The sequence below is a fragment of the Salvia splendens genome, chromosome 7 (assembly GCF_004379255.2).
Source record: "Salvia splendens isolate huo1 chromosome 7, SspV2, whole genome shotgun sequence".
Taxonomy (NCBI): Eukaryota; Viridiplantae; Streptophyta; class Magnoliopsida; order Lamiales; family Lamiaceae; genus Salvia; species Salvia splendens.
The window spans coordinates 9,237,209-9,259,450 of record NC_056038.1 but is presented as its reverse complement, the minus strand read 5'-3'; the positions used below and the strand labels follow the sequence as shown (position 1 = coordinate 9,259,450).

The window sequence follows — 22,242 nt, the reverse complement described above, 5'->3', positions numbered from 1 at the left end:
AAAACTTTATTGGACAAAAATACCTTCAGACAATAAGAGCTACTTTATGTTTCTTTCATGAGAGAGACAACCATGATTTCGGCTGCACTTGGTTCATTCATTTTGTTGTATTTCCTCCTAGAGAATTTGTCAGGGTATGTGGAAACAATTGCTTGTCATGGGACATACTTGAAGGAAAATGAATGAATCAAAGTGATACTAGAGGGTTTGGTGGTATATGGAAACAATTGCTTGTCATAGGACATACTTGAAGGAAAATGAATGAATCAAAGTGATACTAGAGGGTTTGGTATATGTCTGGAGGATTTTTTTGATCCAAAAAATGGAAAAGTCATTCCGTCAATATTATATCAATGCTGTTAAAAAAATAGCGACTGTGAATGATATTAGAGGGTTTGGTATATTGAAAAGCATGTTTTGAAAGGTTTGCACGCTTATAATTGCTTGTATACATTAAATTATACAACCCACTTATAAAGAATAAGTAATTTTATCACATTGTGTTTTCTTATGCACTTGTAAGATGCTTATCTAAACAATTAAATGTATAACAAAGCAAAACAAGTCTAATAATTCTACTTAGTAGACTAGCTGTGAGTGTCGTTCGCCAATAAGGTAACACAGTCGGTTATATGCAATGCTTTGCAGAAGAGAAACATAATTTCACACCTGGATAGATTTTGACTACCTATCGGGAAAGGTTGCAGTGTCAGTCCGGATGTTTCTGTTGCCTTTAAGGAACAAACGACACTGGTGTGGTATAACATTGAATGATCTAACAGTTGAGATAAGTCTTTTGTGCTAGTTATTGAAAGACTAGGTCTCGTTGATTGTTAATTTTTTTATCATTGTTAATTTATCAAATGGTGCAGATTTTTCGTATTCTAAGAATAATGATATCTTAGGTAGTAGTGATCAATGTCTAGAGGTGCATTGCAACGAAATAATGTGTTGGGTAATTTCAGTTTGATAATATCCGCACGCAGTGTTCGAAAAAAGCTTTGGTATTCAAAAACTTGGACTGTTGGAATTTATTCCTAAAAATAATAAATAAGTGTTTCAAACTAGACAACTATTGGAAAAAGATATTACTCCTAATTAATTAAAGTCAAATAGTAGATTTAAATTAATTAATAAATATTTATATCTTAAATACGGAAAATAATAAATTAAAGAGGTGAAATTCGGATTATGCGTAATTTGGGATTAGGCGAGCAGTCAATATTATTTTACTGTAGTGACTGATAATAATAACATATTGGACTTGTATTAAATTGAGGCTCAATTTAATTAGTAATAAACAAACAGGTTTGAACCAAGTACAACCTCCACGAATCTCTAATATGACCAGTTATAACTCTATATATAAAAGGAGACTAGAAAGAAGATTTTTTTACCTGATTTCACTAAGAAATTTCGTAAAAACTAGTTTTTTCGCACAACTGAAGTTCTCTTTTTTTTTCTAGTCCAATCCTTTCGATTCTAACAAGTTTTGTCCATCCAAAGGTCATTATATGAGTTCGGGAACAAATTAGAAGATTCGTGGTTGAGTACGAAGAACGTCACGGGGCTAAGGCGCAAGCAACTGATGTTTTTTTTTAGAATATGATAATATATCTGGATATAGTATGATTTATTTATTTATATTGCAAGTCTTCCCCTATGCACAATGTGCACACTAAATCTAACAATTATTGTAATGTCTAGGAGCTAAAAATAATATTTTCTCTATGTTAAAATATAGTTTAAAAACTAATATTATCAATATGATATATAGGTTTTCTCTTATGTCAAATTCACATTTCTATTTTAATACTTTTAGTTGAATTTATGTATAGTAATTAATTTATAATCATATCGAAATAAAATAATGAAACTTTTCAGCAATATTTTTTTAATAATAAATAGAGATCTTTTCTAATTTTAGTTTATAAATAATACTCTCTCTGTCCCAACTAAGTTTGAGTCGTATTATTCTTTGGGATGTTCCAACTAAGTTGAGTCATTTCATTTTTTAACAAAAAAATAAAACATCCAATCACTCTTATTTTATTTCACCATTTACTCTACTCTCTCTTTATCTTTCCTATTTTATTCCTCTCTCTTATTTTTCAATACAATTTCTTAATTTCTGTGTCCAAAAGATTTGTCTCAACTTAGATGGGACGAAAGGAGTAATAGTTTGTTTGATGTTTTACACTAAAACACATTTAAAAATAATTATACCTAGTCTATTAGTCATTTAAATAATTAAGTATAATTAAGTACGATATGAATTATTACAGAAGTAATATGAACTTGGTCTCGAGTCAAGAATTGAGCAACACAATGCTAAGATGCTAGAACAGAAATAATTTCAACTAATAGATGCAAATACAGATGAGAAACAACAAAGTTTAAAGTGTCGTAAAAGCCAAAGACAACCTATAAAATAAAATATTGTTGAATTGAATTAATTAGTCTCCTATACTCCAACCTGTACACCTCTATATTTGAAGTTTGCATAATCTTTTTACTATATTAAACTTTGATACTGTTTTTTTTAACTTCAAATAGATATCATTATCTTACATAGAACAATATACACTATAACACAATGTCAATAGTAGCCAAAAAGAAAAATGTCATTTTACTTCCACTTCCCCTAATTATTACAAAAATAAATAAAATCCTTTTCAATTTTCTAATTTTATGAAAAAAATATATATAATGGCATTATTGTTATTTTCTCTAAATTCCTCTTTTATATTTATATAGATTAGTTATATAGTTATTATTAATTTAATGAATATGACCTCATACTTTATTTCAGGACAATGTCATTTAATATTAGCGTTGACTTATAACAGTTATAATAATGTTTTTTTTCCATTACACCATCCATGGTGCTGATAACAAAAATTTTCCTTTAAGTTTATCTCTAATAAGAGGCAAGATTTTTGAAACTTCCCTTAAAAATTATATACTAGTTCGATATTTTTTTTGTTATTTTATATAAATTGAAAGTAATTAATTGAAATACAAAATTCATTTAAATGTACAAAATAATTATAAAAACTTTAAATTTTAATTCAATAAAATCTATCAAATTTTTAAATCCTATAAACTTTTTTAAGTTTTGAACCTTGGTCAAAACTATGCAAATAGCCTTTTCTACCACTAAGTTACAAGTTATTTCTACCAAACATAACAAATACAAGATGGGCAAGGGAAATGTAAGAAGACTCTATAATTTCGGAGATATATTTAACGACAATAAGATACTTTCATAATAATGATAAAAAAAAAGACTTGTAATAACCAACCCGTACACTACCAATACAATAGTATCCATACAATTTCTCAACAAATTATCACTTGTCTTCTAGCGAATTCATGCTTTTGCAATTTATATTTTAAAAGTGGTTTTATTTATGTTTTTAATCCACTAGTTTAATATTATTAAACTGCTTAAAAAATCAAACGCGTAATGACCGTGGAGACGCACGCGTAAGCGTAACGCCCACTTTCCAATAAAATGATCAAACTCGGTGTTCCGATGAACTTTCTTGGCAGCCGCCTTTCTCTCCACGGCGCGGCTTACCCCTTAGAGCATCTCTAATGGCGGCGAACGGGCTGGCTAGCCGATTTTCGGCGCTCGTCGGTCCGCTCGCAAAACCACTGGAACCGGCCAGCGCCATTTCGGCGAAAAAATCGGCTAGCGCTGGCCGATCCGCGAGCGCTGGCCGGTCCGCTCACCGCCATTGCAGACGGCGGACCGACGAGCGAATTTTAATTTTTTTTTTTTCGAAACACTATATACACGTGATTTGCACGTCATTTTCATTCACACCTCTTGTTTTAACGAGTACTCTCTCTATCTTAATTTCTGTACAAGATCAATAACGCGAAATGGAGAACAACAACGAAGGTACTCCAGTGACGAGCGGGTCTCAGACTCCCCCGTTACCCGTGGGAGGTGGATGGGGTCCGATGCCCGGGTACTACAACATGTACCCGTGGCAGCAGATGATGCCCGGGATGGCACTCGGGGGAGTATGTCGGGGGGTTTACCGACTATGCCGGGGTGGGGTCCCGGGATGCAGATGATGCTGGGAGGGGTACCGGCGACGCAGGGGACGCCGCAAGGGGGTAATGGCGACGCAGGGGACGCCGGGGGGAACGTCTATCGCCCCAGTTTTGATTTTTCGACTGATTCTTCGCACACATCGACCCCAATGGAGGCGCAGTTCACGCAATATGAGACTCTCTCCTTAGAGGAGTTGGGGTTTGATCTTATCGGTGTTCCGGAAACTCCCGTTCAAACGGGGGAGTAGGGCGGGGTCGGGGCCCCGCAAAGAAGAAGGGCAAGGGGAAGGACAAGAGGGTCGGCCAGTCGTCACAGCCGGTTGAGGACGACCCCTCGGTGCGGAGGAAGTGGACGGACGCGGAGAACGTCGCGCTTTCCAAGGCGTGGGTGAGTATCTGTGACGATCCTCTGGCTTCGAACAATCAGAGAATCATCAACATGTGGGCCAAAATTGCTGCAGCCTACATGAGATTTTGCCCGGAGGGGAGGCCGCGCACCTGGGAGGAGTGCCAGAAGGGGTGGGACCGAATCAGGGCTGGGGTCTCGCGATTTTCGGGCTTGTACGCCAACGCCCTCCGCATGCAGAGCAGTGGCCAAACGGAGGATGACTGCAGGAGGATAGCGGAGAAAGCCTTCCCCCAGCCCGGGTTGTATAAGGAGTTCACCTACTGGAACTGCTACGAGGTGCTGATGGACTCCGAGAAAATCCGGGCAGGTGTCGACGCTGGCTAGCCGAAGAAGCAACGACTGAACTATACCGGTGATTACAGCGGCAGCAGCGGCGGTTCCCACGACCTCCCCGATGATGCTCAGGAGCTCCCGTCCCCTCCATCGTTCGCTCGCCGAACTCGCCCGGTTGATCAAAGGCGGGGCAACGGGAGGCGATGGGGGTCACAGGAGGTACAGTCGGCATCCCCCCTTGGCCAGTCGTCGAAGGATCTCAAATTATTTATGCGTCAACAAACGCGCGCTCAGATGGCCAAGACGTTAGCCGAATGGCGGATGGCGACGGACCCCGAGGAGATGAGTTTTCTTCACGCAATGCTCGTGAGCATGCGTGACGATTTGAAGACAGGGGGGCACTGGGGGGTTCCGGCGGATACGGAGGCGGCGGCGACGGTGACGGTGGCGAGGGGGCGACGGAGACGAGGAGTGAGGCGGATGTCGTGTTTTTTTTTAATAATGTTATTTTTTTAATTAATGTATTTTTTTTAAATTAATATATTTTTTTATTGTACTTTTTAATTTAAATAATATTATTGAATTTTCTCGTATCTGTGTCGTACATTTAATTCTGTATTTTGTGTGATTGTCAATTATTTGTTTTATATAATTAAGGGTGATGTGGCTAGGCTATTGTTGGGCTATTGATGGGCTATTTGCTTGTCCTGATGATGTGTAAGGAGGATTTTTACTGCTGATGATGTGGCATGAGGAGTTTGTGGCTGGGCTATGACTGGGTTATGGCTGGGCGAAAACAACAGGAATAGTTTATGGCTGGGCTATGACTGAGTTATGGCCGGGCGAAAGCAATTGGAGATGCTCTACTCGACTACACCCATCACCATTAATTTACTCATTATTATATCATTTGTTTTCACAGTCCCTACCAGTCTACTTTCCACAAATACTAACACCCATACTTTATCATTCTCACACTTGTTGATGTGCATCTTCTTGCCAAATTTTAACATTCACGAAATTCTATGTTATATTTCATAATTTGATTATGTAGTCAAAATGGGTAATTTAGATTCTTTGTAAGAAAATCCAATATCATTGACTATGATAATGTAAAATGAAAATCTGAAAAGATACTACACAATACCCACAACGGAGCAGTATCTAATCTCAATCAATGAATATAAATTTTACCGGTTAATCAAAACAACTCTAAACAATATTAAAAAAATACCAATAGATAGAAATACAATACTCATTTAACCCAGTTCATTAGAGCATCTCCAGTGGACGGACATCCCACTAGGACATCCATTAGGACATCCCAAAAACACCTCCTGCCACGTCACTAGGACTTCCCATCCCACTGCCACGTCACTAGGACATCCCCTCCTATGTCCGCCCTTCCCACTAGGACATCCCGCAATAAAAAAAATCACAATAATTTAATTACGTAAAAACGGAAATATAAATTTGACACGGAATACGGGAAAGCAAAATACGGGCAAAAATACATATTCATAAAACATAAAAAAAACATAGTTAGAAAAAAGCAAAATACATAGTCATTCGAAAAAAGAAAAATACAAAATCTGTTGGATATTTTAGTGTAATTGGATTAACTTGATTGATCAATATAATTATAACGAGACATCAAATAAGTTGGAAGTGCGGAGTGCACACTTATTTGAATTCGTTATGATTAGACGGGGGTTCGGGGGCAGCGGCCCCGAGAGCGGGGTCCAAGGGGCGGCAGCCCCTGGCTGGGGTCGAACTGTGCAGAAATGTTTGGAATTTTTTTATTTCCATTAAAGTTGCTGTGCAGAAATCTTCATCCGGAAATGAAATTTTCGATAATTGAAGGACCAAATTGCAATTTTATAACCCGCCAACAATCAGTTATTTTCGGTTGTGAAATGAAGGGATGCAACGTTTCATCCTAAACCTCTACATAATCCAACATCCCCGGCTCACTCCGCGTTGAAATGAAGTTCAAAGAGCCGTATATATAGAGTTTAAAAAAAAAAAAAAAAATTCCGGACGTCCGCCCGCCCGTCGCCGGGACGTCCGAGGACACCCGACGTCCTCACGGGACGTCCGTATCCGACCTAAACGCCACAATGGCGGACGTCCCGGTCGCCCGTCGCGATGTCCGACCGGATGTCCGACCGGACGTCCGCCATTGGAGATGCTCTTATAAACGAATTTTCAAGTAGCTAAATTTTATCAAGTGCATTGTTATTAGTATTTGATGTTTTGGTAGGAAGACTCGCCTTAAAAGTGTGAGCAAACGTTAATTTCAGTTTAAAAGAGCAAGTATGCCAAGAGAATATTACTACTACTAGCCAATAGGTGCCGTTTAGTTGACGTAACTAATTATCATGAGATAATCATTAATGATTAAATTATAAGATTTTTACATAATTATTCATGATTAAATTATAAAATTGAATCTTATAAATCAAACACAATACATATTTAATTCTAAAATATAATCTTACAATTGGAGAATCTCAATAAATACATCCCGTACTAACATATTTAGAGTATCCGCATCGGTGCTTGTGGGGAAGGACGGCGTCCGTGCCGTCGGCACGGCACACCCCTGTCCGCCGCTATGCTCTTGCCCCTGTCCGCCGCTATGCTCTTGCCAACGGCACGGCTCTACTCGATGCATCGAGCAGTCCGTGCCGCTGAGCAGGGCGACGAAGCACGTTTCTATTGGCCGTTGGCATTTTTTTTCTTTTTTTTTTAAAAAATTGAAAATAATACCAAAAATTTTAAAAATATATTTTCGGATTCCCAAAAATATAGCCGTTTTATTACCGTTTTTTGAATTTTTTATAATTTTTTAATCCCAAAATCATCTATAAATACACACATTCATCGTCCATTTGGGCGAAATTCGGCCACGGGTAGTGTTTTTTTTTTATTTTATGAATTTAATTATGTAATTTTTAATTTTTAGGACTATAATTATGAAATTTTTAATTTTTAGGATTTTAATTATGTAATTTTTTAGTAATTAGTAATAGTATTTTGGGTATTTTTAATGCATTTTAATATTGTGGAAATGTTTTTTATTTAAATTGAATAATAAAATGACATTTAAATTGAATAATAAAATGGTCGGGCCCACATCCATGCTCTTGCCAAAGAGCATGGATGGGGATGCTAAGTACTTCTAGAATCGTAGATTTGATTTGAATTGAATGTAATTAATATTGTTACCGAAAACTAGAAGGATAGATAACTGGTGTTAGATAGCAACCGCGTGAGAGCATGGATGGAGATGCTCTTAGAAGGAAGTACTACTAAAATCGTAGATTTGATTTGAATTGAATGTAATTAATATTGTTACCGAAAACTAGAAGGATAGATAACTGGCTTTAGATAGCAGCCGCACGTCATCACGTGTTTTAATTGCATATTAGTTAAACCCAATTCATTCTTATTTTTGTACATAGCGTGTAGCATTTCTGTAATGTCCTCTCTTTCATCAGTTTCTCTCTGTCTTCACAGCAAGGGGCGGACGCACGTGGACACAGGGTAGGGCCTAAGCCCTTACCCAATTTATTTTTTTCATTTTTTACATTCAAAATTTTCTAAATTTTGAAAAATCATGTTAAGCCCTTACCAAACAATGCTACCGAAGAACAAATTATCTTGTGATGAATAATTGTGTGGGGCTAAAATTAAAGAAGGAGAAGTAAAAATATGCAGAAAAAAATGTAACAATGACGTTTGACAGTGTAAGGAAGAAGATGAGTAATTTTAGAAGTGAATTAATTAATTATAAAAGGAAAAGTAAAACTTACCCACTTACCCCACATTATATGTTGAACTAGTTTTTAACTTTTAAAAGTAAAGAATGCATTATTTAATTTTATAAAAGTGCTATCACTTTTAAAAATGGGCACATATTTTTATTCAAATTTGAGAAGAAGGGAGTTTAAAATTTTAAGTGAGTACACGGTTTTGGGACTTTAAAAAATCAAAGGAATTGCAGAAGTGTTTAGAGGTTTAGAGTAGAGCGCGGCGGCAAGAGGATTTGAGTCTTTGAGACTTATAGAAATTAATATTTAAATTCTACATAAATTGTGAGGTAACGAGTTATTAAAGTTGTTAATTTTATATTCTATCTCCTCTCCTTTTAAGATTTTGATAGAATAGTTGCAAGTTAAAAAAGTTATAACAATGGTTAGTTGCAAGCTAATATTTGTGAATTGTGATTGTCTAGTATAAAGAATACAATTATGTTATGTGGATGTGAGTGTTGATAGTATCTTACTGATATAAACTAATGAGAGATGAATGAATGAATGAATGACAGTTTAATTGTGTATATTGAGAATGACCTGTTTTGAACTATTGATAACGGACAAATCTTATAACGTTTTCAGTCAATGAAAACACGTAGGATCAGTTGCCATAGCTTTAGATGTAAAATCACACATCTGACATGTTCTTTTTATTAGATATATTTTGGACTAGTTCGTATTAAATATATATGCATTTTTACCGTTGTTGTAATTACGATTTTTATATTGTATAATATATATATATATATATATATATATATATAGGGATGTGATCATATCCTTTTCCCATCATTTGTTCTATTTCCTTCTCAATCTCGACCCTCTATTTTCAAGATCTGATGGCCGAAATTTAAGCTTATTTTCATTATTTATATTATTAAATTAATTCGAAAAGGGCATTTTTGGGCGAGTTTTTTTGCAGCGGTTATTTCAATTCCATAATCCTCTCCATTAAGTTTGGTAAGTATATTTTTTAATTTATTTTCCATATTTAATTCTTCTCTCCTCCATTTTCACGGTGTACATTGCTGCAAATCACAAAACTCAAATTCATTCTTCTGTCATAATTTTGAGAAGTTACTATTGATTTCCTTCATAAGTTTTGGTGTTTTCAATTAGGGAAGAAGGTATTTTAGTTTGTTTTTATTTCGTATTCCTTCGTAATTTCTCTTTCTTCTCTCACATACTTGACTCGATTTTCTACGTTGAACACGTATGGTGGTGTAGTTTCTCGCCTAAACCCGAATTCTGGAAATATTCCTCGATTGGTTTCATTTTTTTTTAACAATAAGAAAGTAATTTAGTTAATTTCTTCATTGTATTACAGCAAATAATGAACCAAAAATATATAATAATGTGCAGGAATCATTGAATAATGCACAGATTGAAGAGAACAATGTTGAAAGGAAATTGAATTCATGCCCTTTGGGTTTAGCAATCTATGGGGCTAGGTTGTAGTACTCACTCAAAAACGGAACCATCACAAAGGGAAGATAGTTTGAATCAATCCCCTTGGGTTTACCAACCCATGTGGCTAGGTTATAGCACCACCACAAGAATTCAATTTTATTTTTTAATGCGTTTAAGATTTGGTACAACAAATAATGTACCAATAGTATCTAATAATGTGCACGAATCAATGAATAATGTACAGATTGAAGAGAATAATGTTGAAATGAAATTGAATTCATCATGCCCTTTGGGTTTAGCAATCTATGAGGCTAGGTTGTAATACTCACTCACAAACGGAACCATCACAAAGGGAAGAGAGTTTGAATCATTCCCCTTGGGTTTAGCAACCCATTGGGCTCGGTTATAGAACCACCACAAAAATTCAATTTTATTTTTTAATGTGTTTAAGATTTGGTACAACAAATAATGTACCAATAGTATCTAATAATGCGCACGAAACATTGAATAATGTACAGATTGGAGAGAATAATGTTGAAAGGAAATTGAATTCTTGCCCTTTGGGTTTAGCAATCCATGGGGCTAGGTTGTGGTACTCACTCACAAACAGAACCATCACAAAGGGCAGAGAGCTTGAATTATTCCCCTTGGGTTTAGCAACCCATGGACTAGGTTATAGCACCACAACATGAATTAAATTTTATTTTTTAAAACTACTCATACAATCAGAACAAAAGCGTCTCATACACATATACATTATAGGACACAAATCGTCCATTACTGAGTAAATAAAATCCATTACACTGAAATATTTCCACATTAAGATTTTTTACAGCAAATAATGTACCAACAGTATCTAATAATGTGCACGGATCATTGAATAATGCACAGATTGAAGAGAATAATGTTGAAAGAATATTGAATTCATGCCCTTTAGGTTTAGCAATCTATGGGGGCTAGGTTGTAGTACCCACTCACAAACGGAACCATCACAAAGGGAAGAGAGTTTGAATCATTCCCTTTGGGTTTAGCAACCCATGGGGCTAGATTATAGCACCACCACAAGAATTCAATTTTATTTTTTAATGCGTTTAAGATTTGGTACAACAAATAATGTACCAATAGTATCTAATAATGTGCACGAATCAGTAAATAATGTACAGATTGAAGAGAATAATGTTGAAAGGAAATTGAATTCATGCCCTTTGGGTTTAAGAATCTATGGGGCTAGGTTGTAGTACCCACTCACAAACGGAACCATCACAAAGGGAAGAGAGTTTGAATCATTCCCCTTTGGGTTTAGCAACCCATGTGGCTAGGTTATAGCACCACCACAAGAATTCAATTTTATTTTTTAATGTGTTTAAGATTTGGTACAACAAATAATGTACCAATAGTATCTAATAATGTGCACGAATCAGTGAATAATATACATATTGGAGAGAATAATGTTGAAAGGAAATTGAATTCTTGCCCTTTGGGTTTAGCAATCCATGAGGCTAGGTTGTGGTAATCACTCACAAACGGGACCATCACAAAGGACAGAGAGTTTGAATTATTCCTCTTGGGTTTAGCAACCCTCGGGCTAGGTTATAGCACCACAACATGAATTAAGTTTCATTTTTTAAAACTACTCATACAAATCAGAACAAAAGCGTCTCATACACATATACATTATAGGACACAAATAATCCATTACTGAGTAAATAAAATCCATTACACTGAAATATTTTCACATTATGTTAATAAGATAAAACTACTCATAAAATCAGAACAAAAACGTCTCTGAAACATATCCATTACAGGACACATATCGTCCATTACTGGGTCAATAAAATACATTACACGGAAATATTTTTACATAATGTCTATTAGTTAAAACTACTCCCTAACGTTGATGATATCTAAACCCTAGAGGTATGACTGGAACTCGTGGACTTTGCCGATGGTTGTGTTACTTACTCCATAGTACACCCTAGCCCACGGGATTGCTAAACCCTTGGGGACTAAATTAAACTTGCTCCATACACCGCTTCGTCAATGTCCACCCTCGGCTGCTTCACTGCTGTCCAAAAATCAATAATGTATTGCATGTATATTATATAATGCACAATATTAACTGTATAATGTTCAAAAGGAAACAAATAATGCACCAATGAATATTACATTATCTCAACCACTGACGTTGTATAAAACCGATGCATATACAAAAAACATAATGTACACCACTCCCTACAATAATGTACATATGGCAGGAAATAATGCGTAGCGCGTAGGTATTTTTTAAAACAGACATACATAAAGAACATTTTAGTGTAGTATAATGCGTAGTTTAGTTTCTGTCATGCATTATTTGTAATATGAAATGAATATTTATCCTGCCCCGTTTAATTTAAGTCGTGCCGTGTTTCGATGTTTGGCGCACGTTTCTTATTTTCCCTAAGGGTTTAACAAGCTCAGAGGCTAGGGTGTAGTATGTTTTAAGTCTTAAAAACGTTGTCTAAATACATGAGCTGCAGTAATTCATCTCGGGTGGCACATGCATAGCGCGTAGGTATTTTTTAAAACAGACATACATAAAGAACATTTTAGTGTAGTATAATGCGTAGTTTAGTTTCTGTCATGCATTATTTGTAATATGAAATGAATATTTATCCTGACCCGTTTAATTTAAGTTGTGTCGTGTTTCGATGTTTGACGCACATTTCTTATTTTCCCTAAGGGTTTAACAAGGCTATGGGCTAGGGTATAGTATGTACGACAGCAACCACGTGATGCATAAAACATGATAAATAATGCATTCAAATAGTCAAATAATGTACAGAATCACTCAAGTAATGAACATACAAATATTGCATTCATTCTTAGAAACATGTACAACAGCAGTCTAATGATGCATAAATCAAGATAAATAATGCATTGAAATAGCTAAATAATGTACAACGGTCAGAAATTTCAATCCCTAGAGATGGACGACGTTACAACCTCGTATTATGTTGTATGCAATAGGGAAGACAAGAAGAAGTCGAACGAGGATGACCAATTGAATGCACGAGTTTCACTTATTCATCTAGGGTTCAGATATCATCTCGGCTAGGGAGTAGTTTTTACCTATACACATAATGTACATATAATGCACCATTCACACATGTACACAAGCAGTCAATTAATGCATAATACTTAGTAAATAATGTATAATACTTGATAAATAGTGTACAGAAGCAATCAAATAATGCACAAAGGAAAATGACTTTCACCCATTCACATATGTACATAAGCAGTCAAATAATGCATAATATTTGATACATAATTTATACTATTAGTTAAATAATGTACAAATTCAATCAGATATGCAATGTACAGCTTCAATCAAATAATGCACATAAGAATATTGCATTCACCCATTCACCCACGTCCCTCAACAAGCAGTCAAATAATGCCTAATAATTGATAAATAATGTATACTACTACATAAACAATGGACAGATTCAATCCAATAATGCGCACAGGAATATTGCATTCATCCAATCACCCATGTACACAAGCAGTCAAATAATGCCTAATACATTATGAATAATGTATACTACTAGATAAATAATGCACATATTCAATCAAATAATGCGCACATGAATATTGCATTCACCCAATCACTCATATACACAAGCAGTCAAATAATGGATAATACATGATAAATAATGTGTAATCATTAATTAATAATGTACCCAAACAATCAAATAATGCACACAAGAATTTTACATTCACTCTTCCACCCATTTACAAAATTTGTCGACGAATGCGCCAACGAAGACTACTTGATGTAGACCCTAGCCAATGCCATAAGCGAAGGCTCAATGATACCTCCCCTAAGCCTCAATACCAAATGCAGAGTCGGCTCTACAGAATTATTCATCACTCCCCTAATCAGAATACAGAGCGTAACAGCATAACTAAATCTAGAAATGGAGAGAGAGAATTACCTTTCTGTATGTTGTAATCAGCAATTGTTAGGCCATCTTCAAGCTGCTTTTCGGCGAAAATCAATTGCTTCTGATCCGGTGGGATTCCTATACATAATTTCAAAAGGAAATCACATCAATTTACCATCAACAATTCATCACACCCCATTTTCTTCAAATTAACATCGAACACCATAGAAACCTTTTGCAACCCTACCTTGTCGACGCCTTCAATAATTTGTTCGCGCGCTACCGGAGTGAGAGTTGGAGAGTGAAACCGACGAAAACGATCACTTTCTGGAGATACCCGACGAAAAACAGTGGCGGCTAGGGTTTGAAGAGTGGTGGAAAATGGGAAGACGAATTGCAGAGACGTAGAGAGAGGGATAGACGTTTGGAGTGAGAGAGAGAGTGAGTAGATGGAAGGTTGTATCAAAATCTCGCTGAAAATTCGCTCCTTCCGTTTTGGGCGGTTTTCAATTTGGTTGTTTTACTAGTTTACCCTTATAATGCACACAATCCACCATATAATGCACAAAATCTACCATATAATGCAACACGGGATTAAAAAATGGGATTTCATCCTGTCCCTCCATCCACCAAATCCAACGACCCACATTAAGAAGGAACTTAAATCTAAGGGAGGAAAAGGAGATTAACACTACCCTATATATATATATATATATATATATATATATATATTATATTTAACGAAAAAATATACTGTATAATGAAAATCATCCCCTGTGCGTAAATTTTTCTTGCGTCCGTCCCTCCCCTGTTCACAGCTCACACTCCTCAATCATTTCCGTATAAAATTAAAATACATACCCTCTCCCCTAAATCAATCATCTTATTCCCCAATTCTCACCGGTCAAACCCCCCATGGATTCACCTCCGCCTCCTCCGCCCTCTCCCTCTTTCTGGTGCTACCAGTGCACCAGAATCGTCGCCGTCGCCTCCGAAGAAGCCGTCGTCTGTCCCCACTGCCGCGGCGGATTCATCCAGTCCGTGGACCCCACCGATTTCTCCCCCGACCACCCCCGCCGATTCGCCTCCCCGCGCCGCCCCCGCCGCCGCAACGCCGCCTCGTTCAACCCGCTGATAGTCCTCCGGAACGCCTCGGAGTCGGATTCTCCGTCGTCCGAGGGGCGGCGGAGCTACGATCTCTACTACGACGACGGGTCGGGCACGGGGATCCGGCCGCTGCCGTCGTCCATGTCGGAGTCGCTGCTCGGATCCGGATTCGAGGTGATGCTGGACCGCCTCTCGCAGATCGGGTTCAGCCTGTGGGCCCGGCCAGAGAATCCGCCGGCGAGCAAGCACGCGGTGGCGTCGCTGCCGGAGGTGCAGATCCAGGCCTGCCACGTGGAGGCCGAGGCGCACTGCGCCGTGTGCACGGATCCGTTCGCGCTCGGGTCCGGGGCGCGCGAGATGCCCTGCAAGCACATCTACCACGCCGACTGCATATTCCCGTGGCTCGACCTCCACAACTCGTGCCCGGTCTGCCGCCACGAGCTGCCCGTCGATGAGGCGGACGGTGTTTCCGGTCAATCCGGGGCGGTGGGGCTCTCGATCTGGCGGTTGCCCGGCGGCGGATTCGCCGTGGGGAGATTTGTTGGGGGAGGGGAGGGGGAGATGCCGGCGGTATATTCGGAAGTGGAAGGGAGTCTCAGTCTCACCGCCGGCGTGCCGAGGGGAATTGAGTGGGGGCCGTGGGTGCGGCGGCGGAGAGGCGGTGTTTTCCGGCGTTTTCTCGGTAATTTAGGATCGATTTTTCGCAGGGGGCGCACGGGTTCGGGTTCGGGTTCGGGTTCGGGTTCGGGTTCGGCAAACGGAGCTCCGTTAAGAAGGACTGTGAGTCTACGGGATTCGGAGCCGGGTTCGGGCGAATCGGTTTTCAGGAGGTATGTGGTGAGGAGGGATAGGAGCACAGCATCCATACCCATCAATGAGCAATAGCGCATGGGAGGGCAAAATGGTCAATTAATTTCTTTTCATTTTTCATTTTTCATTTTTCATTTTTCATTTCTCTTTTAGGTATTAAAGTTCAATTTTGTATTCCTCAGTCAGCCAATATTGTAAAGTCATGTAACACAGATAATTCTTTAAAATCTTAATAACCATCATTACTTGTATTTCTTTTTTCTACCTTTTCTGTATCTAACATGATATCACCAAATTAAACAACTCTTTTTTAGCATGGCCTAAAAATAACTACTATTAGTTTTACAAGTATTGAAACTATCCACAAAATTATTGGGGTTAGTTGGTGTATATTTGTATCCTGAATTATAAATTAGATACGCCTTGTCAACATTTATCTTCAATTTAATTTGTGAATTGAATCCACTCGTCCATTGACGTGTAGAATAGAGAGTCAATCTTGGAAATAAATTTAAGGTTAGCGTGAACGGTGTCTAGAATATTAATGCACTCTCTATTATGAATTACGAATCGTTAATCTGAATTTTGCACTTCTGATTTCCTTTCTTTTGAATTTTGATTTACTTATTGGTGCACTCGCTGTAAATTTTTCTTGGACAAATTTAAAATCTTTTCAAACTATCACATTTTAATTTTTTTCCATAAAAACTCTTCAAAATTTTGATAGTGTTTATTTTACATTTACTGCCAGAACTATGTGGTTTTAATGGTAGGTGATTGTATTGTATCAAAACCGTGTGTAATTATTAAATGGGGTCTAGAGAGTCAAATCTATTTATTTGAAGCAAATATGCTTAACAACAAAATACCGAAACTGAATTCTACTTCACCAAGTCTCATTTCACCAAAACCGTGTGTATTGTTTGAGGCATTCCAGATCATTCTCTTGTCACTATGTATTGTTTATATGGCCGGCGCCGCATATCAATGGCTTCTAACTATTGTCGCCGTCTTTCCTTCCGCTTTTACATTTGTGTTTCGGCAACGATATTAACAAGAAATTTGTGGTCAAACTGCTTACAATTATGACTTAATCAGCGCAATGTATATATCATTTGAAAATGAACAGCTAATCATAATCTTGCATCCATTTTATTTCTTGGATTGTAGTGAACACCTAATTATAGTACTGCATCCATGTTTTTGCGTGGTACTACAACATATGTGTACTGCAAAAACAGAGATAAACACAAGCACTATAATTAATCATTGCACCAAACATAGCTAATTCCAAATAAACCGTTTCTTTCAATGCCTTCTTTTAACTCAACTTTCTTGCTCACTCTCCTTTTCCTCCTCCTCCAATTCTCCGAGATCAGAGGCCACGGTGGCGGCGACGATGACCACGACACCAACGCAGCCTCGGGCGACAAGGGGGGTCTGCACGAAAAAGGGCTGGTTCTGGTGAAGATTTGGTGTCTGATAATCATGTTCGTGACCACTTTCGTCGGAGGCGTGTCACCGTATTTCTACCGATGGAACGAGAGCTTTCTGCTGCTCGGGACTCAGTTCGCCGGCGGCGTATTCTTGGGAACTGCTCTCATGCATTTCTTGAGCGATTCCACCTCCACTTTTGGAGAGCTTACTGATAAAGAGTATCCGTTTTCATTCATGCTGGCCTCCGCTGGCTATCTTATCACTATGTTGGCTGACTGTGCGGTCTCTCACGTCGTCAGCGGGAGCCAGAAGGAGACCCGAGTCGACGTCGAAGGCGCAGGCAAAGAGGAGGAGGTGGAGCACCACCCTGTTTTTGTGAAGACTACTTCTGTTGGTGACACTATTCTTCTTATACTTGCATTGTGCTTCCACTCCATTTTTGAGGGCATTGCTGTTGGAGTTGCTGGTAATTAATCCTCTCATATTCTTGCACAATAGTAAACCTATCGCGTTAAAGGCAAAACACCCCTTAAATGCAGAACGCAGAACAAAAATAATAAGAGAACATCTAAGATCACATTTACTTCGTTTTTAGTTCATTATAGGAAGTTCGGATTTACAATGTACTAAATGATCTTCATCATTAACAACTCAAACTCTTCTCAGATAGGAAAGCCGACGCATGGAGAAATCTATGGACGATTTCACTCCACAAGATCTTCGCTGCAGTTGCGATGGGGATTGCACTTCTAAGGATGATCCCGAAGAGGCCATTTCTAGCAACCGTGGCATACTCGTTTGCCTTCGCCATCTCAAGCCCTGTGGGAGTCGGGATAGGCATCGCCCTTGATGCCACGAGCCAAGGCCGGGGTGCTGACTGGACTTATGCCATCTCAATGGGCGTCGCTTGTGGAGTTTTCGTGTACGTAGCCATAAACCACTTGATAGCCAAAGGGTTCAAACCTCAAAACAAGTGCTACTTTGATACTCCCTTCTTCAAGTTCTTGGCTGTGCTACTAGGTGTTGCACTTATATCAGTTGTAATGATATGGGACTAGTCATTTTCTTATCAAATCTATGTGTACATTTTTATTGCCAACAGTATAATGTCTAAAATTTCAATATAATTACTCCAAAAATGAGTTTTTGTGTATAGTAGAGGTATCTGCGGGTACAAGATCAGTAGTTGGTGTAACTACAAAAAAAAAAAAAAGGAAAAGGAAGAAGAAGCTCATAGTTTAATACTTTGTAATGATTGTGTTCATCCATGAATCAACTTCAAACCTTAGTAATTTAATAATTGATCTTGTATTTTCTACTGAGAGAAATTCGCAGATTTTACTTTACGGTGAATCTTGGGAGTCTTATTTGTAGTTGAACAATATCTAAATGGCCTCTTCTAGCTTTATCTTCTTTGAAAGAAAGGTGGATCAGATGTCAATTTCTGTGTTCCTAGATGTTTCAGCCAATTAATTGGTTTAATAACATAGATTCTCAGTTACAAAATCATGTTGCTACAAAAATGTTTCAGCCAATCAATTGATCATGTACTTTTCCACCACTTGGAATATACTATATATCCAGCAAGAAATGAAAAATAGTGCTAGAAACTGGATTTTTAGTAAAAAGGAAAAAAAAGAGTTAAATGTATGTTTGTATATGTATTAGGGAGAATGTCCAATCAAAATGATGATCACTTAATTTGCAATGGTTGGCCGAGTTAAAAAGGGGATAAATTGTGACACTTGGGCCACAGTTTGGTATAGTATCCTTCTACACTCACATTTTCTTTAGGTTTAATTTTCTTCATTTTCATACTGTAATTTCTTAAACATAAGAATCCATCCTATATAAGATGAACAAATTATCCCTGCATTTCCATGGGCTACCTTTCTCTCTCACATTACAACTCATGGCCTCTCCAATCCCCCCATTCCTCTTTTCTCTCTTCATCTTTATGCATCTTGGCTTCTCGGTCGAAGGCATTACCCGGCACTACACGTTCAATGTAACTACTACTGCTGTTACTACCACCATGGCCCTCTGCCTGGCCGAACAACTTGTTTATAGCTTGTAACGCGTTAAAATGATGTATTGCAGGTGCAGCTCCATAATGTGACCAGATTGTGCAAGACTAAGACCATTCTGACCGTGAACGGGAAGTTTCCTGGGGCTCCGGTTGTTGCAAGGGAGGGCGACCGCGTTGTGATCAACGTGACCAACCACGTATCCAACAATGTCAGCTTCCACTGGTACACACTCTACACTATTTCATTGAAATCCAAAATCAGAATATGGTGGATTAGTTTCTTAAGTGACCGCGTTTCCTTACACCAGGCACGGGATTAGGCAGCTGTTGAGTGGGTGGGCAGATGGGCCGGCATACGTGACCCAATGCCCAATCCAGACGGGGCAGAGCTACGCCTACAATTTCAGCATCACAGGGCAGAGAGGAACCTTGTGGTGGCATGCTCACATCTCATGGCTCAGAGCCACTCTCCATGGTCCTCTCATAATCTTACCATTCAAGAACACTTCCTATCCTTTCCCCAAACCCCACAAAGAAGTTCCAATAATCTTCGGTAGAGTTTCTTAACATAAATTATCACATGTTACAATATACAATACATTAGTGAAATCTGATCTATGCTGGTATGCTAACATGACAGGAGAGTGGTTCAATGCTGATACAGAGGCAGTCATAAGCCAGGCTCTAAAGACAGGCGGCGGCCCCAACGTCTCCGATGCATACACCATCAACGGACTCCCCGGCCCCTTGTACAACTGCTCTGCCAACGGTATTTCCCCTGAGATTCTCAAAAACAAACTCAATCTATTTTTAAAAATTTTGTTTTGTTGCAGAAACATTCAAACTGAGGGTGAGGCCAGGGAAGACATACCTTCTCCGAATGATCAACGCTGATCTCAACGACGAACTCTTCTTCAAAATCTCCAACCACACGTTCACCGTGGTCGAAGCAGACGCAGTCTACGTGAAGCCATTCGAGACCGACATAATAGTGATCGCGCCAGGGCAGACCACCAACGTCCTGCTCAAGACCAAGACTAACCCTTCCGCAACCACCTTCTACATGGCCGCCAGCCCTTACTTCACCGGCCAAGGCACCTTCGACAACACCACCGTCGCCGGAATCCTCCAATACAAACTCCCTCACAATCACAAAACCCCCCTCCAAATCCCGCCCCTCCCCCCTTTCAACGCCACCTCCGTCGTGGCCAACTTCAGCAGCAAGTTCCGCAGCCTCGCGAGCCCCCAGTTTCCGGCCAACGTGCCACAAAGCGTGGACAGAAAGTTCTTCTTCACGGTGGGGCTGGGGAGCAACCCCTGCCCCAAGAACCAGACATGTCAGGGGCCGAACGGGTCCATGTTCGCGGCCTCCATGAACAACGTCTCCTTCACGAACCCCAATACGGTGGCGCTCCTGCAGACTTACTTCTCCGGCAGAAACAACGGCGTCTACACCACGGATTTCCCGGCCTCGCCCTTGGAGCCGTTCAACTACACGGGCATGCCGCCGAACAACACGAGAGTGAGCAACGGGACGAAGACGGTGGTGCTGCCGTTCAACGCGACGGTGGAGGTGGTGCTGCAGGACACGAGCATTCTCGGGGCGGAGAGCCATCCGCTCCATCTCCATGGATACAACTTCTTTGTCGTCGGGCAGGGATTCGGCAACTTCGACCCGCAAAAGGACCCGGCAAAGTTCAACCTTGTGGACCCCGTGGAGAGGAACACCGTGGGCGTGCCGTCGGGAGGCTGGGCTGCCATCCGCTTCAGGGCTGATAATCCAGGTGAATTTGCTATATGTATAATGATAAAATTAAATTAGTTGTATATTAGTATTATGTTGAAAGTGTGATGATGAGTTTAATTTGTAGGTGTTTGGTTCATGCACTGCCATTTTGAGGTGCATTTGAGCTGGGGTTTGAAGATGGCGTGGATTGTGTTGGACGGAGAATTACCAGGACAGAGACTGCCTCCGCCGCCGGCTGATCTTCCTGCCTGTTGATGCTCGTTTTCTTCTTTTTGCGTTCTAACTTCTATATTTATTTACGCACAAGTTTGGTTTATATCTTTCTGTTTTCTTTTTGGGTTGTGTTGTGTTGTTTGGATTTGTATGAGATGATGAACGAGAGCTCGGATTTGTGTTGGATTTTTGTTCCAAAGAATCACGTTTTAATACATTTGTCAAGGTACAACTTGTGTTGTTGTGGTAGAAAATATTAACATCGGTAGTAGTGTACTACTCCCTCCGTCCCACATAATTTGGGTCACTTTGACCGGGCACGGGTTCTAAGAAATATAATGAAAACTAAGTTGAAAAAGTTAGTAGAATGTGGGTCCTACTTTTATATATTAGTTTTATAATTAAATGTGAGTAGGAATGAGTTAGTGGAATGTAAGGTCCACTACCAAAAATGGTAAAAGTGAAATGAGTCAAATTATGTGGGACAATCCAAAATGGAAAATTGGGTCAAATTATGTGGGACGGAGGGAGATTTTAAATTTGAATTTAATTGAGAGCGAATATTCATTGGTTTTTGATCATCCTCTTTTCCTATCACATAGATATGGAATCAGTAGTTAATATTTGATGTCAAAGATTGCGGTGCGGGTTCAAATCCATATATCCTTTAAATTTATAATGTATTTAATGAAAAAGAGAGTATGATTTTCCAAATGTGATGCCAATTGACTTTTTTTTTCTATAAAAGACTTAGTAGATTATTGGGAAATAGAGAATAAAAACATTTAAGTGATACAGAATACAAAATCTATAAAAATATAGCAGGAGTAATAGATTTATATTTATTCATCAATTAAAAAAGAGAGAACAATTTCTTTTATATAAATAGATCTTATCCCATTCCAACAATTTTCCAAATGCGATGTCAACTGAGAGAATTTTTTGTTCTCTATAAAAGGACTTAATAGATTATTGGGAAATAGAGAATAAAT

General features: G+C 38.8%; 3 protein-coding genes and 1 long non-coding RNA gene across 5 annotated transcripts; 3 read left to right on the top strand and 1 right to left on the bottom strand.

Annotated features, from left to right (window-relative positions):
* Nucleotides 1–11,751: 11,751 nt before the first annotated feature.
* On the bottom strand, nt 11,752–14,474 carry LOC121741294. Of its 2 annotated transcripts, none has more exons than XR_006037826.1 (3): nt 14,155–14,474; nt 13,959–14,045; nt 11,752–12,043 (listed from the first exon to the last, which is right to left on the bottom strand). It is a non-coding gene; the product is annotated as an uncharacterized LOC121741294 (long non-coding RNA). The 2 variants fall into 2 exon arrangements; XR_006037827.1 differs by lacking the exon at nt 11,752–12,043 and adding an exon at nt 13,818–13,875.
* A 203-nt stretch (nt 14,475–14,677) lies between these two features.
* On the top strand, nt 14,678–16,075 carry LOC121811490 (E3 ubiquitin-protein ligase RDUF2-like). The gene has a single exon (XM_042212364.1). It carries the CDS (start codon nt 14,823–14,825, stop codon nt 15,897–15,899), a length of 1,077 nt encoding a protein of 358 aa, XP_042068298.1. The 5' UTR covers nt 14,678–14,822; the 3' UTR covers nt 15,900–16,075.
* A 463-nt stretch (nt 16,076–16,538) lies between these two features.
* Nucleotides 16,539–18,583, top strand: LOC121811491 (zinc transporter 2-like). The gene is made up of 2 exons (XM_042212365.1): nt 16,539–17,727; nt 17,928–18,583. Exons 1-2 carry the CDS (start codon nt 17,136–17,138, stop codon nt 18,317–18,319), a joined length of 984 nt encoding a protein of 327 aa, XP_042068299.1. The 5' UTR covers nt 16,539–17,135; the 3' UTR covers nt 18,320–18,583.
* A 466-nt stretch (nt 18,584–19,049) lies between these two features.
* Nucleotides 19,050–21,612, top strand: LOC121742237 (laccase-17-like). Its single transcript, XM_042135323.1, has 6 exons — nt 19,050–19,269; nt 19,362–19,513; nt 19,599–19,843; nt 19,931–20,059; nt 20,124–21,074; nt 21,162–21,612. The coding sequence occupies exons 1-6, from the start codon at nt 19,117–19,119 to the stop codon at nt 21,290–21,292; spliced, it is 1,761 nt and encodes a 586-aa protein (XP_041991257.1). The 5' UTR covers nt 19,050–19,116; the 3' UTR covers nt 21,293–21,612.
* The last annotated feature ends 630 nt before the right edge of the window (nt 21,613–22,242 follow it).